The sequence below is a fragment of the Rattus norvegicus genome, chromosome 6 (genome assembly GCF_036323735.1).
Source record: "Rattus norvegicus strain BN/NHsdMcwi chromosome 6, GRCr8, whole genome shotgun sequence".
Classification (NCBI taxonomy): Eukaryota; Metazoa; Chordata; class Mammalia; order Rodentia; family Muridae; genus Rattus; species Rattus norvegicus.
The window spans coordinates 94,022,899-94,044,299 of record NC_086024.1 but is presented as its reverse complement, the minus strand read 5'-3'; the positions used below and the strand labels follow the sequence as shown (position 1 = coordinate 94,044,299).

Here is a 21,401-nt window from a genome sequence, read left to right as displayed (position 1 = left end):
CAACAAAAAAAAAAAACCCAAAATAGAGGATTCATAAATTCTGGCCATGGTTCTCACACCAGCATCTAAACGCAGCTTAGTTTGAATTTGATGTTAATGCTGGGCCTATGTGGTCACTGTCTCTCTGCCCCGGAGCCATTCTCACATTGAGCTATGCACAACAGAAAACAAAAGGATGCTTGGGTTCACACGTACTCTGTCATCTAACGAGATCGTCTGCTGGATGTCCTGCCAATCACGGAAACAGGGCGCTCTCTTTATGACTTACACTCAGTGGTTCAGTTAACTAGAATATAAACTTGGTCTCTTGTCCATTGCATGCATTCTAAAATTATATTGCAGTCTTAGAACTGCAGTGATGCTGAAGAAATCAAATGTTATTTCACTTTAGTAATGTAAGTCCTGAACTAATAACTTAAAGCTCATTAAATGTGTAGATGTTTGGTAAATTTGACACGTTGACTCTAAAATGGAAAGAAAGGGAAGGCCATGACTCTTGGGAGAAAAAATTTTAACTGTGTTGAAAATTTGTATTTTGTTTTGAGGTAAAACCACAAATTTTTTTCAAAAAGTTTGTATTGCATGATTTTCTAGAAATATTAAAATTACATAAAATAAGCCATATTTCTTTCTTTATAAAGATGGGAGCATGCTTTTCAAAAGTATTTGATGGCTGCCCTTTGAAAATTAATTGTGCAACATCCTGGATACACCCTGATACAAAAGGTACAATTTCTCAATTATATGTGTGTGTGTGTGTATGTGTGTGTATACACATATGTATGTATGTATGTATGTATGTATGTATGTACATACCTCCTATAAAATACTTATTGTAGGGAAGATCTTTATAATTAGTGAATTGAAACTGTTAACTTTAAATTTAATCACCGTATATACTAAATGGTGTAGGAACCTATGACAAGCTAAGTAAGCTGGTAGTAAGCTTGATTGAAGACCTTTAAAGTTGAACATGTCTAGGAACTGTCCTTGTGAGGATGCTAAAGAGCTGTCACAGCTGTTGTTCTTGGTTTATAAGGATGAGACGATTGTAATGAGCCATTGGTGTCCACAGGCAGGCAGGGCACGGCGTTCTCTCAGTCTCAGTACTCTTTGGCTGTACAAAACAACATAAGAACCACACTAAAGTATTTAGGACTAAGGGGTTTTGTGCTCATAGCTTAGCTTGGGGGGCACGAGTGGGCATGCGTGAGGAAAATGTAATTCATTATCAGTCTGAGGTATACTGGGACGATATCTAAAAAAAAAAAAAAGGAGAGACCAGGAACTTATCCATATATCTATTTCACTGCCTCCACCATTTTAATATCTGCAATCTAACACTCAGTTTAAAATTCCACATCAGTCCCTTTAGATTAATTAGGCGTCATGTTCAGTAGGATGCGTCTGCCACTGTGACCGTTCTGACACTTGCGTCTTCCGAGGATTTGTGGGGATGTCAGTGCCGTGTGCTTCAGTGTGTGACAGCCCCTCACTTCCTGTCTGTTTCACACCTACCTTCCTCAGAACTCGGTTCTCTTGAGTGGTAATACTATATACTATTTAGAAAGCAGCCTCTGATCGTGAAATATGCCCATTCTTCGTGGTATGGCATGGCGTATGTTTGTTGTACATGTGAGTGTTTGGAGAGGACTTGCAGAAATGCACCACTGTAACAACCGTTTCAAATTCCGTTGAGAGGCAGCATGACAGTGAAGGCTTACCCAGCATATATTAACTTTTGAAAACATGGGAAAGTGACATGGTGGCATGAGTGCTAGAAAATGATTGTGAATGTGTGGCCGACTCATGCTAAATATTACTACATACAGCCCTTATCTGAGTGGACAGTTTCAGAAAATGATAATAGATTCTGGTAACTTGCTATTACAGACCAGTACATTATTTTTGGGACTGAAGATGGTATTTACACATTGAATCTCAATGAGCTACATGAAGCAACTATGGAACAGGTAATAAGAATTTTAACATAAAGAATTAGTTTGAGCAAACTGGACAAAAGTATCATAGTTCAAAATGTTTGTATGGGCTCTAGTCTTAATTTTTATGGCTTAAATATTTAAAGGGGTGACATGGTACTGTCCTCCTGATTGTGTTGATTGTGTTTTCTCTTACGGTTTTGAGAGTTTTCACAAAGAGAGAATTTTATAGTACTGTGTGTTTTGGGACCTGAGCCCTGTGCATGGGAGGGAAGCCCATGCTCTGCCTCTGAGTCCCATCCCCAGCAACACCTTCACTGTGGGGGACCTGGGACAGGGTGAGAGGAGAGAGCGGACGCCTTACAGTTTAATAATCTTCTTCTTCCCTTCAGTTATTTCCACGGAAATGCACATGGCTCTACGTCATCAATAATACACTGATGTCATTGTCAGGTATGCATGATGGTGAACCAGAGGCAAGCAGAGAAATGTAATTTTAGTGTACACTATATGACTGTGCCACATGTTGTTTGAGAAAGGATCCGGTCGTCTGTGAGGGCTAAATTTCCCAGACTCCTTCCTGCATCTAGACACCCAAGGGAGGGGAGCATGGTGGTGATGTGCTGAGCCCATTTTCTTCCACAATGTTTGCCATTGCTGGCTGCACTCTGCCTCCCTTTGAGTGTTAGCAGTGTAGCTGGAGGAAGCAGAGGGTCAAGCTACCTCCTTTCTCCATGAGCTCTAGCAAAACACCCACTCTTAGCCTCAATTTTCCTAATTATCAAAACAGGACAGTGGCATTAAAAACAAAAAACAACAACAGAGGTCTCAAGGTTGTTGTGAGGGTTAAGTAAAATAACAGCTCAGTGCTAAATTATATAGTCTTGATATAAATATTGTTCTAGATCGATATAAAGTACCTAGATTGGTGCATTAACGTCTTCTCATCCAGGGGTCTGGGGCGATAGATATCTCAGTCTGTAGAGTGCTTTCCAGCAGGCTGTGTTCTATCCCCAGCCCCCATGTAAAGAGCCAGGTGTGGTGCACATTTGTAATTCCAGCAGTGGGAGGCAGAGGCAGGAGGCTCCTGGGGCTCACTAACCAGCAAGCCTAGCCTGATAGTGAGTTCCAGACCACAAAGAGAACTGTCTCAAGAGAAACACTGACTGAAGAACAGCATTCAATATTGATCTCTAGCCTACTCAACACATAGAATATATATGCCAATGCTTGTGCACGCACACAGGCACACAAAGCTTATCTAAACAAGGAGATTCCAGAACAACCTATTCTGATTTTAGCATTGTCAGGTTTTTGGTAGCTGGTTGTAATGAAAGGATCAGTTATGTTACCATATCTTTAGACTTCGTCTTGTAGTTCTTATCCAGTGTCTTATTCACTGTCCCGTTGCTGTAAAGAGACACCATGACCAAAACAACTCTTATAAAGAGGCAGCAATCAACTGGGGCCTTCTTTACACTTTCAGAGTTTAGTCGATTATCATCACAGCGCAGGAAGGTACCAGGTTAGTCAGTAGCTATGGGCTACATCCAGGAGACTAGGGCTGGCCTGGGTAATAAGGCCAAATGACCAATCCTTCTAATCCTTTCAATCATTGCCGTTCCCTAATGACTAAGCTTTCAAATATATGAGCCTATGGGACCCACTCTTAGTCAAACCACCACACCCACCAAACCGTATTTTCTGACACATTAGACTTACATAGCTACCTGGAGGCTAACGGATTGGCTTCATTTGTAGTACAAGATATCTAATTATTATTTCTCCCTGGCAGAAACTCTTCAGGAATCTGTATTTGAGCTAATAACAATGTTTATGAAAAATATAATCTTTGTGTGTAAGTGGCTTGTAAGAAGCAGAGATCCTTAAAAGCAGTAGTTCTCAAACCTTCCCAATGCTCTGACCCTTTTATAGTGTCTTAGTCAGCGTTTTATTCCTGTGAAGAGACACCATGTCCAAAGTAACTCTTATAAAAGCTAACATTTAATTGGGAGTAGACTACAACAGTTTCAGAGGTTTAGTCCATTATCATCATGGAGGGAAGCATGGCAGCCTGCAGGCAGACATGGTGCTAGAGGAGCCATGAGTTCTACATCTTGATAGGAAGGCAGCCACCGGAGACTGGATCCCACAGGCAGCCAGGAAGACGCTCACTTCCACACTTGTGTGTAGCTTGAGCTTATATATGAGACCTCTGAGCCCGCATCCACAGTGATACACCTCCTCCAACAAGGCCACACCCACTCCAGCAAGACCATGATAGTGCCGCTCCCTGTGGGCCAAGCATTCAAACACATGAATCTGTGGGGGCCATTCCTGTTCTAACTCCCGCATACTGTTCCTCATGTTGTGGTGACTTTGAACCATGAGTTATTTTTGTTGCTACTTCATAACTATAATTTTGCTACTGTTATGTAAATATCTGTGTTTTCCAGGGTTTTAGGTGACCCCTGTGAAAGGGTCATTCTATCCCCCACAGGGGTTGCACCCCACCAGTTGAGAACTGCTGCTCTCAAGAGTACTTAATTTCTTTGGTTTTAATTATGATTAGCCTGTCATTTTTAATTTTATTTAGCAAATATTTATATATTACTCTTGTGAAAGAAACAAATCCAATTCTATTTGAGTGACTTCTAAATTTCTTACCAGACTTAATTCACTTTATTTTCCTTACAAAAAAAAAAAAGACACCTTATGGAGCCACAGCAGGAGCCTGGGTCCTCTGAACCAGAGTAGGGGGTGTGTTTTCACAGATGGTCAGTGAATTCCTGAAAGAGACTTGGTGAGCACAATCTCTTTCCAGGTCTGGGGCCAAGCATTTGTAGATCTTGGAGATGGCATCAAAGGTGAAGTTGCCCAGGCTGGCAGTGTGGCCCCTAGCTGGTATTCGACAACTATCATTACCCCTGAGCAACAGCAGCTTCTGGGGGCAGGGATAGGGTGCATCAGCACAGAGCCACAGTGGCCTCTCACAGTGCATGAGTGGTGTAGGGCTTGCCTATCTTTGGTGCCCACCTACCCCACCCTCCAGTACTTTCTGGACAGGGAGAATATGAAAGCTTGGCCAAGATGATGGCCCTTTAGATGGCCGTGGCTCCCTCCTGGAGCAGGTAACACCAAGACCAGTGAGACCATGGTAGTCCCTACTAGTGGCAAACGCATTGAAGCTGGCCCAGTGCACTGCCCAAGTCCCTTCTGCACTGGGAGGATCTCTAGAACCTCATCCTCTAGGAATACCCCCAGGAAAAGTCAGGGGTCACAGATTTCCTGGTGGCAGGGAGAACGGGCAGAATGCCCCCAGCCCCGAAATTTGACCTTCATGTCCTTGACCAGGCGGTTCAGCTTAGTGAAGGAAATCCACTCCTTGTCTAATACTTTCCCTCCATGAGTGCCATGGCCCCTAAGATCACTGTGGAAGGAAGCCGCCTGGGCCTCCCGGGTCCCCAGCCTCTCCCGCTGCACATCTGAGCGGCAATTCTGAATTTCATCAGTAGAATAATAATCTCTGTAACTCTTGCCACTTTTATCATTAGACATAGCTTTAAAACCATACACAGTATACCTTATATTCTGGTGAAATAGCATGGGATAACAAGGAATAGTTTTTGATTAATTCATTCTATAATGTAGTTAGAATTGCTCCTAAAACAGCATGAGTGTCAGAGCAAGTCCCTGTGAATAGGAAGGAGGAGGGAAAGAAAGGTGCTATATTGACCAGAATGTTTCTCTCCTGAGAAAACACAGAGATTGTTGGAGGATGAATAGCTGTGTGGTGCGTTTCTGCTGGTAAAAGGGGTAATGTTGTTATGATCAGATGATGTTTGCGTGTATCTCCTGCCAAGCATAGCTAGTGTGTAATATGTACGGGTTGTACATCAACCCGTACACTGTACTAGGGCTCATAGTACTGGCCTATTTCACTTTTTCTTTTATTACAGTCTATACATTTAAAATTTATTCACAATTTTAATTGAAGGTAATCCTATGGCTTATTGATAGATAAATGTGTCCGGAAGAGATAAGCACAGCCTTGCAGAACTTTCCGTGTTGTCTGTACTCTTGGAACTGCTCGTAACACGTGTGCACAGTGTTTAACAGTTTCTCTTTCTCTACAAGATTCAAAGATTACATTTATCTTCCTAGATTACCTATTTGTCAAACATGTCTAAACAGAATTATCCACTTGCTTAAAAATAAGTGTACCCATTACTTTCAAAATAATACTAACCAGGTCTGTTTGTTGTGTTTTTGCATGTTTTTCTGTTTTGCTTGGTCCTTGAACCTTACTGGACTCGTCACCTTAGAAGGTAATTGCACTTTTAAAAAAGAATTTGGCAGTTTTTTGTTGTTATTGTTTTGTTTTGTTTGTTTGTTTGTTTCTTGGGGTTTGTTTGGGTTTTTTTGTTTTTTTTTTTTGTTTTTTGTTTTTGTTTTTGTTTTTGAGACAGGGCTTTACTGTATAGCTCTGGCTATCCTGGAACTCACCATATAGATTGGAGTGGCCTTGAACTCGGATCCACCTGCCTCTGCCTCCTCATTTCTGGACTAAAGACGTGTGCCACCATGCTCAGCTAGCTGCATATTCTTTTACTTGAAAATTGTCTTTTTCGAATGAAATTTATTATAGTAAAAGTAACTTCTTTCTTTTTCACAGGAAAAACCTTTCAGCTCTACTCTCACAACCTTATCGCTTTGTTTGAACAAGCCAAAAAGCCAGGGTTAGCCGCCCACATCCAGACTCACAGGTTTCCTGACCGCATTCTGCCAAGGTACAGACCTACCACTTAGATCCTACTGGGGGTGACAGTATGTGTCTTCTTTTCCAGCTGCCAGTGCTCCTTGTCTAGTGAAACAGCTTCCCTTTTTTAATTTACATGTTATCCAGACTATAAGTAATTCATATTTGTACATGAAAATCATATATGGAAGTTTTATAACAAATTCTTTATTCTATAAAGTCATAGTCTTTTTTTTTTTTTTTCTTTTCTTTTTTTCGGAGCTGGGGACCAAACCCAGGGCCTTGCTCTTGCTAGGCAAGCGCTCTACCACTGAGCTAAATCCCCAACCCCTAAAGTCATAGTCTTTTTTTTTTTTTCTATTCTTTTTTTCGGAGCTGGGGACCGAACCCAGGGCCTTGTGCTTCCTAGGCAAGCGCTCTACCACTGAGCTAAATCCCCAACCCCCTAAAGTCATAGTCTTAAAGTCAGAGTCCAGGGTGATTTTTTTTTTAAGCCCCTTCCTGTTTGATCCCTATATAGTGGTTCATATGTCACCACATGGGGGCCACAAGAGAGTCCATTCATAGTGTCTTATATTTTCAGAAAATTTGCCTTAACAACAAAGATTCCTGATACAAAAGGATGCCACAAATGCTGTATAGGTGAGTAAATGCCTTCTTAAACTAGATGGTTAGAACTTTAATATCTTTCAAATTACTTGAGGAATCTCATAGTATAAATAATAGGAAAAGTCAATATGGGAGCTTAACCAGTTGTGCATAGCGTCATCCACACAACCCCAGATTACCCCAAATTCAGCAGTTGCTGGAAGAACTCCAGAGGTCACTGACAGGTGTAATGTCCATGGTTGTGACTGCAGGGCAGAGCACAGGACTGCTAGGCTGCAGTGGTGACATGCTGTTGTCCCTTGTGGTGTGGCTGGGTGGCGGCTCACGTAACATTACCAGTCAGGTGTTGGTTCACGAATTCAGACTTTGTACTGGGGCTCCATCGTTTAGGTGTGAGATTACCCACATTGCTAGTCTCATTCCTAGCCCTTCTGGTGATTCGCTAATGCTGGGTGAGCCAAAGCCGCCTCCCAGTCACACTGTTGGTCTTTCCGGCGTGACCAGCTCCTCATACTGGAATTATCTGGTGCTGGTGGCCCCACCCAAGTTACGTTGTTAGAATAAGACATGATGTTCAAGCCTGGCACCCCAAAGGTTCCAGAAGTTCCGTGGGTGTTGCTGAGAGAGGAATAATAGAGGGGCTTGAAGCAGAGGTGCATTCCTTACCACAGAACCATCACTCTTACCCTTAAATAGTGCTTGACTCTCCCTATGTCCCAGGGAGCCACAGAACCTAGAATCAGATCTAGGCCCTATCTCTTCGAATCTTGAATTTCTAACGTCCGGGAGTTATTTGTTTGCCTGATCAATATTCATCTTCATGAAGATACTCCATAGAACAAAATATTCATCTACAGTGTACTCTGGCTACAGTCATGTGTCACTTCATGGTGTGTATATCACTGGGCAATTTAACCTTGCACATACACAAACCAAGTGATTTGTCACCAAGTAACGTCATCTGTAACCACCATGATATACTCAAGCCTTCACTGACTGACATGCTACACAGTATGTGACCATACACCCCAATTCTAGCTTCCTAGAGAGAATTGATGAGAATCATGTGCCTGTTGTCATCCCAAGGTCTATGGCTCAGAAAGGTCTAGAAGCCTACAGTCTTAAGACTTGATGCAGTTCTGCAGAACAAGTGCCTACTCACATAACCTTTGTATGTTATGGTTGATAGCAATCACCGGGGAAAGACAGACCTTAGGAATTTATGTAGATTTCAATCAAGGATGGCCCAGAAAGGTGGATTATTATATGTATTGATTCACATCACATGCTGCTGAGGCTTCCTTGCACCAGCAATTGACTTCATTAAAAAATAAGTCACAAGTTGAGTGAAATAATGCACATCTATAATCCCAGTGCTCGGGAGGCAGAGGCAGGGGCCTCTCTGTGAGTTCCAGACCAGCCAGAGCTACACAGTGAGACCCTGTGTAGAAAGGTGAATAGAAGGGCCTTTAGGTGAATGTAGGACAACTGTTACTTTACCTAAACTAATTATGTTTTCTCACCAAAGGAAATTCAGTGATGTGTATGTGGCTAGGATTTTATTTCTTTCTTTTCAGTTAGAAACCCTTACACGGGACATAAATACCTCTGCGGAGCCTTGCAATCTGGAATCGTTCTGCTTCAGTGGTATGAACCGATGCAGAAGTTCATGTTGATAAAGGTACATGTGGCTTCTTACTTCTTCCTTCCTGAGAAAGCACTGTGTGTAACTACAGTCGGCTAAAGCTGTAATTACTACTGTTAGGAACAGCCTAACAGAGTTAGCAGGAAGTGTGTGTGCGATGTGTTGTGTTCTTAGTAATATCGTCTCTGTAACTTCCTGTTACTTCATAAGCTTCTGGAATCATTGTAGCCACAGATGTTAATGTGACCAGTCCTCTTAAGTTTCTCTGAACAACATTCTTGCTCATCATCACAGAGAAGCGAGCTTTTATAGAACCAGGCAGGGTAAGGGCCAGCCTTTCAGCTGACGTCATACCACACAGTACAATCGGGAGATTGCTGTATTTCTCTTGCTTGTTTGTTGCAGCATTTTGACTTTCCTTTGCCAAGTCCACTGAATGTGTTTGAAATGCTGGTGATACCAGAGCAGGAGTACCCCATGGTTTGTGTGGCCATCAGCAAAGGGACAGAGTCAAACCAAGTAGTTCAGTTTGAGACAATCAACTTGAACTCTGCATCGTCCTGGTTTACAGAAATTGGTGCAGGTGAGTGTTTTTCACATTATGTTATATTCATGCTTTTACCCATATCAGAGGCAGAGACTTAAGTTCAACCATTGTGGGCTTCTAATACAAATAAAAGCGTAGGGACTGGAGAGACGGCTCAGTGAGTGAGTGCACTGGCTGCTCTTCCAGAGGACCCAGGTTCAAGGTCTAACACCCACTGGCAGCTCATGGCCTGTTGCAGGAGATCCAATCCCTCATACAGACATACATGCAAGCAGAACATCAATGGATATAATATACAAATAAATTATTTAAAAAATAAAAATAATGTAAGCATAATTTCTAAGTAAAAAATTATCTAGGTTTTTAAATAATAAGAAATTATCTACATGTAGTTCGTGATCTGTGTACCCGACGGCCGTTTGTTTGTTTGTTTGTTTGTGTAATACACATAACTGTGGAAGTCAGCTGTCTCCTTCCACTGTGTGAGTTCTAGGTATGGAAATTAGGTTGTCAGTCTTGACAGCAAGAATCTCATTGCCCCCTTAACAAAGGAAATTTTAAATAAATTCATTTTACTGAATATCTTAGGGTTTTACTGCTGTGAACAGACACCATGACCAAGGCAAGTCTTATAAGGACAACATTTAATTGGGACTGGCTTACAGGTTCAGAGGTTCGGTCCATTATCATCAAGGCATGACAGCATCCAGGCAGGCCTGGTGCAGGAGGAGCTGCGAGTTCTACATCTTCATCAGAAGGCAGCCAGCAGAATACTGACTTCCAGGCAGCTGGGATGAGAAACTTAAAACAGTGACACACCTACTCCAACAGGGCTACACCTTCTAATCCTGCCACTCCCTGAGCCGAGCATATACAAACCACCACACTGAAGAAGTTTTAAATATTCCTGACATTTAAGAATCTGAGCTGTTGACAGACTAGAGAGCTAGCACCATGGTTAAGGTTCAATTCCCAGCATTCAAAAAGATCGGCTCACAGCCATCTGTATCTCTAGTTCCAGAGGGTCTGATGCCCTCTTCTGGCCTCCATGGGCACCAGTCAATGCCTGTGATACATAGGTACCTCTATAGGCATATTCATATACATAAACAAAATAATTTTTTTAATTGCAAGTCTGAATTGTTACCAGTTTGTCTATGGTCTTACTAAATAAGTAATTATGTTTTATAGTATATTCTTAATTTTTTATTAGCATCTCAAACTGGAAACATTCCCTTTTGTCCCTGCCCTGTTTGTGCTGTCCTTCCTCTCCACCTTTACCCTCAGAGGGTGGCTTTTTCAGACATGGATAGAAGCTTCTGAAGTGGCCTTTAAGCGTTTCCATTGGAACACTCATTGTTCTTTCCATGCTTCACTGGTTAATGTAGACTTTATCACGCGTGTCAGTGAAAGCCCTGAAAGGATGGGGAAATTTTTCTCAAAGTTTGTAAGTTTGGGAAAATCAGGCCTGAATACATTTGTCAAATGAGAACAGAACCCAGTGCCCCAACCAATGCGGCTATGCAAGTCAGTACAGTCGAGAGATATCATCTCATGTCTGTTCAGACAGCTGTCGCCAAAAAGATAGGACAGCAACAGACTGTGAGGGTGCAGAGAGGAGCTGCTGCAGGGATTCAGTCATGTAGCCTTTATGGAAAACAGTCCGGGGGCTTTTCAGAAGGCTGGAATTAGAACTGCTATGTCACCCAGCAGTTTCTCTATTGGGTATGTATTCTGTTCCAGAGAAAATAAAATCAGTATAATGGGAAGAGAGCTGCCTACACATGCTCATTCTAACATTCCTCACAATAACCGAGAGGGGGAAACCAATCACCGTAGATTGATGTCAGCAGATGGGTAGGTAAAGAAAACATGGCGCCTGCCTCTACACTGTGGCGTATTTCTCAACCATTAAAATATGTGAACATGTGCTGGGTGTGAGGGCACATGCCTGTCCTCTCTGCACTCAGGAGACCAAGATAAGGGGACAAACAGCCAGGCACCCTGAGCTCCATACAGGGACCTCGCTACAGGGAAGGATGAGAATGAAGCTAACTCGAATGTGGGTAACACGTTAAATGAAGTGTTAGTCAAAGGAAGGTGCCGTGTGCTCTCACCTGCAGACCCTGAGAGCAGCGATCCTTGCAAGTCAAGTAGGGTTAGGTTCCTCAGGAAGTCTGTATGGTGTGCACGGTCGGGGCTGTGGTGGCCTGGTATTCTATAGCCCATAGGGTAGCTGGTTAACAACAGTTAAATCTCTGTTTCAAAAGCGCTACCAGTGAGGATTTTGAAGAATTAATGTTTAAATCTATGGAATATATGAATTGAGAGGGAGTCCTTGTTTTCCTGTTTGTTGTGCTGTGTTTTGTCATTTGTCAGTCCTGGTTGAATAGGCCACTTTTAAACAGAATTCAAGCAGACTTGACTTGTGGCAGTTTCATCTCGACCAGTGTTACAGTCTTCACTACATTGTGGGGAGCTGTGTTACAGGATTGCGCAGCTTCTTGACTTTCAGTAGCTTACATTAAGTATCCTGACTAGAAGAGCTAGCATTGACCCCATATTAATGTCCCTTTCAGAGTAAGCTTAGCATGTAGCTCACTTGTAGTTCCGTGACTAGCATGCACAAGGACTGTGTTCAATCCCACACATTACAGTGAAAACTCAGTGTGACCCAGAGATGTCCTCCTGTCATAACATGATTTTAGGGTATAGCCACGTTGTGGTTGCCTAAAAAGTAACACTACCGCCATAGTCCGTTTCAGTCAACAAGCCTGATATTATGTCGCTCACAGATTTTCTGAAAATTTAACAGACGTGCAAGCCTTGAACTGTGAATTCCCGCTGTGTAGCTAGCCCAAGCTGTAATTCCCAGTAAGGGGAAAGAAGAAAGCCACTCTCACCTGGACCTCCCCCTTCTCTGTGCTCTTAATGGCGTCTGCAGTGGGGAGTGCGCTTCCTATGAAGTTCCTGTCCCCGAGTGAGCAGCCAAAATACAAATGAGGCTCGGTTAGGAAGTACCACAAAAGGTGGCCGTGAATCAGCTTATTAAAAACGTGCTTAGGCCAGGCATGGGGGGTCTGGGGCGTGCCTTTAGCTTGAGCATTCTGGAGCCAAGAGTAGGCAGTGCTACCTAGTGAAAGCCTGTCTCGACAAGAACTGAAAATAACAAGAACAAAACCCAAATGATCTTTTCCCATAGTCCAGCATTGAGATTGTTGCAGTTACCCCACAGCAACTCACACCCCCTTCCTTCCTTCCTTTCTTCAGGATGGTGTGAGGGTCATTACATTTCCTTATGCCAGAAATTTATTGAGTCTTCTTTGGAATCTCAGAATTTGAGTTGGTTTTTGGGATTTTGTTGTGGTCTCGTGCCTTAGGTGTCACATTGTGTCCACCTTTAACATTGTCTCAGTGAAAATGAAAACAGTCCAGTAAGTGCTTTCTGAGCAGAGCCAGGCCTCTGAGGTTGTCATCAGCGCCTCCTTGCACACGGGCAAGGCACCCTTTCTAGTCCAGCTTTCGTCCACATTAGGCTTTGCTTTCACGAATAACTATTAATCCACCCCCACCTATGTTTGTCATTGAGCCAAGAGCCTTCAGCTGGTAAATTGGTAGCCCTGACATGGGCTCTGTCCTTGGAGTCCTTCCTTTGCAGATCTGGACTCACTGCTGCATGGTCCTGGACTCTGAGGGTAGCCCTCAACATGGTCAGCTGTTGGTATTTGTTGAGTGAATGAATGAGCATAGATTAGCTAAGAAAAAGTACATCTGGTGTGCTGCGTGCGCTTCATCGGTTGTCTTGACCAGGCTGTGAACGGTGCTGCTCAGTGATGTGTCTGTAAGGACTGCATGCCTGCTGTGGAAACTGATGACAAGACTGCTCCATGTGTGCTTGAGGAAGAACTTTATCGTAGATATGAGAGAGGAAGCAGAGGTGTCTGGGAGAGTCCAGAGCAGAGAGAGGAAGAAAGAGACTGACAGACTTGGCCAGCGCCATCTCTGCAAGAGAGGGGACATTAGCAGAGGGAGAAAATGAGAAAGCCCATGAGACGCCCAACAGGAATAGAGTGCCCTGAGGAGAACCAGTAGCTGCAGTGGGGGAGCCCAGGAGCTAGAGGGAGTTTTGGGGAGGAAGGAGAGGAGGACTGGGGTGCCAGCGTGACTCTGAAGGTTGTGACTGGTGCTGTGGTGCTGGGAAGCCTTTATGTACTCACAGGACCACAGTAGCCATGTGTCCCTTCCTCCAGGGGAGAGGGAGATGACTCGCTCCTCTAGGTTCATACGTTCCTGAGGTGTGCTGGCTTCTGTCTAGTGGCCAGAAGTCCTCCTGTATGGATACAGACAGGGTGAGCTCAGTTCTGGATCTTCTGACAGCCTTTAGGGTTTGGGAATGGGAAAGTGGACTTGACAGCGTCCATCTCTTGTGAGTATAGAACAAAACCTAACCATTGTATGCACATCTCGTCCTTCCTTCCACATACCTGCCCTCCCCCTCCTCCTCCCCCTCACCACCCTCCTCCCCCTCCTCCCCCTCATACCCCTCATACCCCTCCTCCCCCTCCTCCCTCTCCTCCCCCTCACCACCCTCCTCCCTCTCCTCCCCCTCACCACCCTCCTCCCCCTCCTCCCCCTCACCACCCTCCTCCCCCTCACCACCCTCCTCCCCCTCATCACGGCAGCCCACCCTTCTAGAACAACAGAGGTAATTAGAGCAGTACGGCGTTCTTAGCTCAGGCTTCCGTGTCAGAGCTGAGCTGATGTTTGTTCTCCTAAACTGAGGTACTTTTTTTTTTTTTTTGCAATACCATAACAAGATGCAGTTTTTGCCATATTTCAAAGAGTAAATCACAGCGAGATTCAGACTTTGCTGGTTTTCTAGGCCCGCTTTACTGAAGTGTGTTGTTAACTGTAACCTTTCCCCACCTAGGCAGCCAGCAGCTGGACTCCATTCACGTGACGCAGCTGGAGAGAGACACTGTTCTGGTGTGTTTGGACAGTAAGTGTTATTTTAAAGTTTATTTTGAGTGTACTACTTGGTAAAGCAACCCCTTTAGTGAAATTAAGCTGTTATTCAGGCTCGTCGTCTTTGAGTGACCTGATTGTCGTGACTCAGCAGCTAAATTCACTGAGTAGCCCTGTCCCCCTCTCAGGGATAAACTGTCACCTGTCACTGTAACTTTGAGAGTAGAAGACCACAGTAAAGTATGATCATGGACTCACTTACCATGAACTTCTGGAGGCTCGTCAGGTCTGACGCACTCAGACACATGCTACCCTTGATCTGTTAGCAGGAAACATGTTATTAATGGGAGCATGTTGCAGCATAAGCAGGGAAGGCAGAAACAACAGCTTAGCAGGCATGTACTTTGATTTTACAGAGGAGGCACTCGGTTCTTAAAACCCAGCTTCCCTTTCTGCAGTAAGTGTTACAGGATGGTCTGTACCCGGTCTTGGGAGGATTATATTTGGAACATGGCTATGCATTTTGCTTTTAGTGGCCAAACTACCTGGATGTGCAAAGTCATCCAGTAACATAGCCGAGTAACCCGAAGCCTTCAGGGCTTCACTCCTTGCCCTCCCTTGGTGAGGGACTTGACTCTAGATACCTGTCAGGCAGAAGTGCTACAAAGTTATCTATAAGGCAACTGCATCATTGTTTTTAACTCCTAATAGATACCGATGTGTTTATAAAAAGACAAAGAGAGGATATGTCCCGGGTCCCTCGTTCAATCTCGGGTTTTGGCACCAATGTTGTGTTAATAAAAAGGATAAAAAGAGGGGAATTATGTTCTATGGGGGTCTGGGGGCAGGGGTTGCCACAGTGGGCCCATGCTGAGACATCCCTAATCCCTGAGGGACCAGCCATAGGAAGGTATAGTATAGAATGGAGTTTATTCAGGGCATGGGGAAGGGAGTTAAGAGGTTAGTAGAGGGAGAGAAAGTAGAGTAGAGGCCGGCCATGAGCATGAGGAGAAAGGAGAGGAGGGGAGTAGAGAGAGAAGGGACAAAGGGGCAAGAGAGAACAAGAGAGTGAGGACAAGCAAGCGGCCCCTTTTATAGGTCAGGCATGCCTGGCTCTTGCCTGGTCACTGTGAGGGTGGAGCTTAGGCAGAATGCTAACAGATACAGATGTGTTATTAGCATAACACATAAGTGTGACAAGAATCCCCAGAGGGCTAAGGCTTTCCTGCTGAACCGTGCACACACGTCTGTGAATCATCAAAGGAAGACCTCCATGTCATAACATATATTGTAACAGTCTTAAGAACACCTTGATTAACAAGACTCCCTGCTCCCTGACTAAACCAGTTTCTGTTTTTACAGACATAATTTTGAAAAGTCTGTTCCCAGCTCTGTGATTTGTGAGTGGGTTTCGGTAGACAGCAGTGGGGACAGGCTTGTCATCTCAGACTGTGGGAGTGGGGGGCTGAAAATTGAAGTGTTTTTTAAGTCTCCTTGAGCTAATGTGAGGAAATCAGAAAGCAGAGGGAGCAAAGGGACAGAGGCCATGTTTGCTTGTCCCCATCCCAGATCACCCTGGGGAGAACTGGCCCGTGTGCCCTGAAACACTGGGGCTCCTGTGGCCAGTCGGGAGTTGCTGCAAGTGCTATTTGATAAATACACTGGGATTTGTAAGGGGAAAAAAATCACAACTTGTTGCTAAATATTCAAACATCAAAGTAGCCACTTTTAAAAAATGAAGATATTCACTATATGTTCTGGAATTTTAAAAATAGCAAAGTCCCACCTATTGAAAAAAAGGCACCGTTAACTATGTCTTTTAAAACATTCATGGTGATTCGTTACTGGGCATACCCAAAACAAGATAAATCTTTGAACTTTATTAAGCATATTATTTGCTACTTCTGTAAAGTGCATTATATTTATTTTAAGAAATTTTCATCTCTAGTCTTAACCTTTTTTTATTTCTTTTAAGAATTTGTAAAAATTGTAAATCTACAAGGAAAGCTGAAACCCAGTAAGAAGCTGGCGTCTGAGCTCAGTTTTGACTTCCGCATTGAGTCCGTGGGTGAGTCTGCCCCTCTGCTGCTGACCTCGGGTAACTGGTGGCTTTGACCGTGCTCTTGCTGAGAGTGTAAGCCGCAGCTGGCTCGTAGCTCTGAGCCGAGAGAAACACCGTCATTGCAGCAGCCAGTTCCTGTGGCGGGCGCTTTCTAAGTTCTCAACTAATTTCATTTTGATTTTTTGTTTGTTTGTCTCATATGTATAATTCTTTGATCACGGTGCCCTCCCTGGGCATTGGTTTTTAAATATGCTCTATATTCCCAGTGTTGTACCAAGTGAATTACACTTTTCCCCACTCTCCGTGAAGGTACGTGTGTGAAGTGACCCTGTGTTAGGCACACTGTACTTCTTTATCACTAGAATCTAGTTTCTGTGTTGATGGCTACTGTTTTAGATCTGTTTTTACCTAAATAGTGAGTGTGGGGCTGAAGCGATGCTTCCAAGGATAAGAGCTCAGAGTTCAGTTCCACTACAAGGCCACATGTGGCTGCTCATGACTGTCTGTAACTCCAGTTCCAGGGGACCTAATTCCTATTCTGGCCTCCAGGGACCCTGCACACATGTGATACACAGACATGCATGCAGACAAAGCACCCATACACATAAAATAAAAATAAATGCATCTCTGGGCTAGAGAAGTGGCTCAGCACTTCTCAGCACCTGTTGTTCTTGGAGAAGACCTAGGTTCAATTCTCTGTCCTCTTATTTTAGCTCACAACCACCCATAGCACCAGTTCCTAGGGGTCCAACAGGTACATGTGTGGTACACATACATGAATGTAAGCAAAACATTCACCCACATTCTGGGCAGTGGTGGCGCGTGCCTTTAATCCCAGCACTCGGGAGGCAGAGGCAGGTGGATCCAGGGACAACCAGAGCTACAAAGAGAAACTCTGTGCCCCAAAAAACAAAACATAATAACAGCAAATAAAATTTACACACATAAAAGTAAATCTTTTTTTTTAATTATAAATAAATAAATAGTAAGTTTCCCTCAGGCTGTAGGAAGGAGTGTGTCATTTTAGTTTGCTTCCTCCTTGTCCTTTACTTTATACTGCTCATTGGTTTTATGATTTTGGTTGGCTGTGGTGTGCAGGCTTTTGAACCCCAGCCCCCCCTGGGCAGCAGAGGTGGGTTCTCTGTGAGCCTGAGGTTTCAGACAACAAAGAAGGTAAAGTCAGCCCCACTGCTATCCTTTTGCTGGTGTGTCAGCATTCTCCCCAGAGAATAGAAGTTGTGAGAAAAATATGATGGATCCAAACATTTATTGTACTATAAAAGAAATATATAATGTGTATTATATAGTTACCTGTATTATATATGGCTTTGAAAAATGTCTCTAACTACTTAAAAACTTTCTGGATTTTATTTTTTTGTTTTTGGGGTTTTGTTTTGTTTTTGTTTTTATTCTAACCTAAGCTTCTCATATTAAGCTAGAATTTTCTTATAGCACAGTGGGTAAGGGGCACAGGTTATAGCTTGCTCAGTGGTACTCCATGAGGACTCTGGGCACTAGCCTAACCCCAAGATGAATACAATGTGTTGTGCTGTCGTGTAACGGGTGGTAGGAAAATACCTTGCTTGCAATGAAAATTTAAGTTGCTGAAGCAAAAAACCTAAACTATCTGAAGACAGGGAGAAGGGACTTTTGGAATCTTGTTTCTTCTTACCTGTCATACTGCATGTCAGGCTCTAGGACATAATGTCCTCAAGGAGTGTGGCGTAGACCCTGGGCCTCCTAGCTGAGACACTGCTGTCACACGCGCTCTACTGTCTGGAGAATTTTTATTGTTGCACAGAAGTTTCCTAAATGGCCTTGAGCTCATTTTGGTAAACCTTAAACCGGTAACAGGGACCCTCTCAGAGGCCCTTTAAATCATGTCTCAAAAACAAGACAAGTAATTGGGTTCCTCACTGTCACGTCTGCTGGGACATGTGGTCTGGCATCGCCAAGTTCTCCTGTCCCTGTTAGGCTGGGTTGCACACCACGTCCTTACTGTTCTGAGGAGAAGCAGGGTATCCATGCTTTGTCTGGCATGCACAAACCTTCGATTTGCTCTCTAGCACAAGGAAAAAGAAAAGTAATTTTGAATCTTTTCCACCATTATGTTTATTTATTTTTGTGGTTTTCTAATTCTAGTTACAAGAATAGTCAGCAAAATACTAAGATATTCGTTTAGCCACTGACTGAGGTCATAATATTCAACATGTGATTAAATTTTGGGTTATGAAGTGGGTTTGATTTTTTTTAATCAATTCTATAATATGAAAATATGAACATAAAAGTTACCTGCTTGATAGCTATTTGAATAACTTCTTTTAAATCCAAAACCCACCACATGTTTTTATTGTTTGAATCACTTAAACCGGAAGATGCAGCATATGGAAGAGAGGTCGGTGGCCAATATTCAGCTTCTCAGAAGTCAGCCCGGTTGGAGGAATGCCTATAGCACACATCTCTGACAGCTGCCTGACTGTCTCAGTAAATTACTTGAGTTTAGACTCCTTAGTCACAAAAATGTGGAGCAGTACTGGTCTAGACAGTGGAATGTTGCCCCAGGCACTTGAAAAGCCTCGCATTATCATCTGTGAGGAAATTAGGGAGGGGCAGAAAGATGGCTCAGTGCTGCAGAGCACAGGCTGCAACCAGTTTCCCAGCCTCAGGCTTTCAGGCCTGTAACTCCAGGTCCAGGGAGATCCCCTGCCTCTGGTCTCTTCAGACACCCGCATGCACACACATCACACACACAAACATTTGCACAATTATAAGGAATAAAAGTAAATCTTTTCTAAAAAACAAAACAGTCAGGAACTCTGTTGTGCTTTCGTGACATCTCCCCTCATCTTTCTCAGTGTGCCTTCAAGACAGCGTGTTGGCTTTCTGGAAACACGGGATGCAGGGTAAAAGCTTCAAATCCGACGAGGTAAGGTTGCACAGACTACCTCCATTGACTCCTACACTGGACTTTTAGTAGTGAGATGTTCCCTTTTTTCATGTCCTCTCTGAGTCACATAGCTTTGCTTCGTGCCTTTGATGCCCTAACATGGCAGAAAGTGTGTCTGTGTTCTTTCTTCCTGTATGTTCACATTGATACTTTGGTTTTAAATTCCCAGTAGCCATGAGGAACTCCTAAATGTTTGCACAACTTCATTCCTTTATTTTGTAATTTGTGAATATAGTTGCTAGCATTGCTGCACTTTATGTGTATGAGTACACTATAGCTTCAGACACAGCAGAAGAGGGCACCAAATCCCATTTCTGATGGTTGTGAGCCACCATGTGGTTGCTGGGAATTGAACTCGGGTCTTCTGGGAGAGCAGTTCATGCTCTTAACCACTGAGCCATCTCTCCAGTCCTGTGAATATATTTCATAGCCACTGTTGTTATAAATAATATATAAAACCTATTATGTTCCAGACAGTTTACAAATATTAACATATTTAAGGCTCAAAATGATCCATGAAGTAGGCATATGACTAGTTAAATGGCAGAGCCTAGGTTTGGAAGGTCTTCAAGCATAACTTAGCTGAGATGATCAGGGTGCCTATATGCAGGGGATGGAGTTTGTCCCCTGAGGGACAGCCCCGCCCTGATGGAAGAATGCCCCAGTGGTCTGATTCTTCTACATCAAAGGCTCATAAATCCGTGGAACTGTCTGAAAGTGTGGGATCTTCTTGCTGTTGAATTTAGTTTATCTATATCCTTATTTTATGTAAATAAATATTTATACTTCTAAGGAAAAAGTTATAAACCAACAGTCATTGGTGTGTTGATTTATTTACTGACCCAGGTCACTAAATGTCACCGGGTCCCTGTATTTAATGAAATCTGTAGTCCTGTTGTCGTTTTGTGTTCAAGACAGGCTTTCCCTAGAGTTCATGTGTGCGGCCAGGCCAGCGTACCCAGCATGCTAGTCGTTCTCACGCTCTTCACCGTGTCATTTCCATCTTTAGGAAACTCAAACCCAGGGTCTCGGGCATGCGAGGAAGGGCTTTCTGCTAACCCGCATGCCCAGCCACGTTGCTGCCTGCTTGTAAAGCATCTCACGTTAACTACTCTCTGCACCTGTGTCTCTGCTGCTGAGTCTCTTCATCCTTTGACAGACACTAGCTAGCCCCCTGGAGTATACAATGCCTAAACTGTTTGCAGAGTGACGTCCATTATGTCTTTCCACATAGACTACAAGTTCCAGTTAGCAGACTTTTTACAGTCATCATAGCAGTCTTAATTTGAGTTCCCCAAGAGCCAGACCAAGATAACAACCCAAGTGGAGGTCCTTTATCTAGGAACAGAGTCTAGAAAACAAGTGATGTAGTAAGACACATTCAAATAGAAAGAAGGGAGACATCGAAAACATAAGTGGACAGCTGTCTGCTGTGCAGCTGGGCTCAGTCAGCTCTGAAAATTTATGTATTCCCTTGTGTTGCTGTATTTAACTGATTTGTTAAATTGCTGTGTCAGCAATCCCAGGCCATAGTGCTACTGATGGTTATTTTCATCCACAGGTTACCCAGGAAATTTCGGATGAAACAAGAGTTTTCCGCCTGCTAGGATCAGACAGGTTGGTCGTATTGATTTAATTATGTGAAGTTAGCAAGGATCAAACTCTTGACTAGACTGTCAGCCCATGTCAGGCGACAATCAAAATTCTTAGAGGGCTCATCAACTTAGAGAGGTGGTTGTATTGAGAGAGTAAGGCATATTTGGCCTGTTGGGTTACCAGTCTTTTCAGGGTGCGAGTTGAGCTTTGAGAGGCGCTTTCACTCAGCCGAGACCAAGTGTGTAGGTAGTGTCACCCCTGTGACAGAACAAGACTTCACATCCTTTACTTCTACTGTGTCTTCCTGGTGTGTCTCTTTCTAGTAAGTATT

General features: G+C 43.5%; 1 protein-coding gene across 2 annotated transcripts in view; it reads left to right on the top strand.

Annotated features, from left to right (window-relative positions):
• The window catches only part of Map4k5 (mitogen-activated protein kinase kinase kinase kinase 5), a 92,865-nt gene that overhangs the window by 68,644 nt on the left and 2,820 nt on the right, over window positions 1–21,401 (top strand). The window contains exons 20-31 of one of the 2 annotated variants that reach the window (NM_001192016.2): window positions 642–726; window positions 1,894–1,973; window positions 2,333–2,393; window positions 6,266–6,268; window positions 6,616–6,730; window positions 7,283–7,341; window positions 8,886–8,989; window positions 9,359–9,536; window positions 14,431–14,499; window positions 16,441–16,533; window positions 19,383–19,453; window positions 21,036–21,091. In NM_001192016.2, the coding sequence (NP_001178945.1) occupies window positions 642–726; window positions 1,894–1,973; window positions 2,333–2,393; window positions 6,266–6,268; window positions 6,616–6,730; window positions 7,283–7,341; window positions 8,886–8,989; window positions 9,359–9,536; window positions 14,431–14,499; window positions 16,441–16,533; window positions 19,383–19,453; window positions 21,036–21,091 (974 nt within the window). The remainder of the gene's footprint in view (window positions 1–641; window positions 727–1,893; window positions 1,974–2,332; window positions 2,394–6,265; window positions 6,269–6,615; window positions 6,731–7,282; window positions 7,342–8,885; window positions 8,990–9,358; window positions 9,537–14,430; window positions 14,500–16,440; window positions 16,534–19,382; window positions 19,454–21,035; window positions 21,092–21,401) is intronic. The other variant, XM_006240180.5, reaches the window with a different exon arrangement.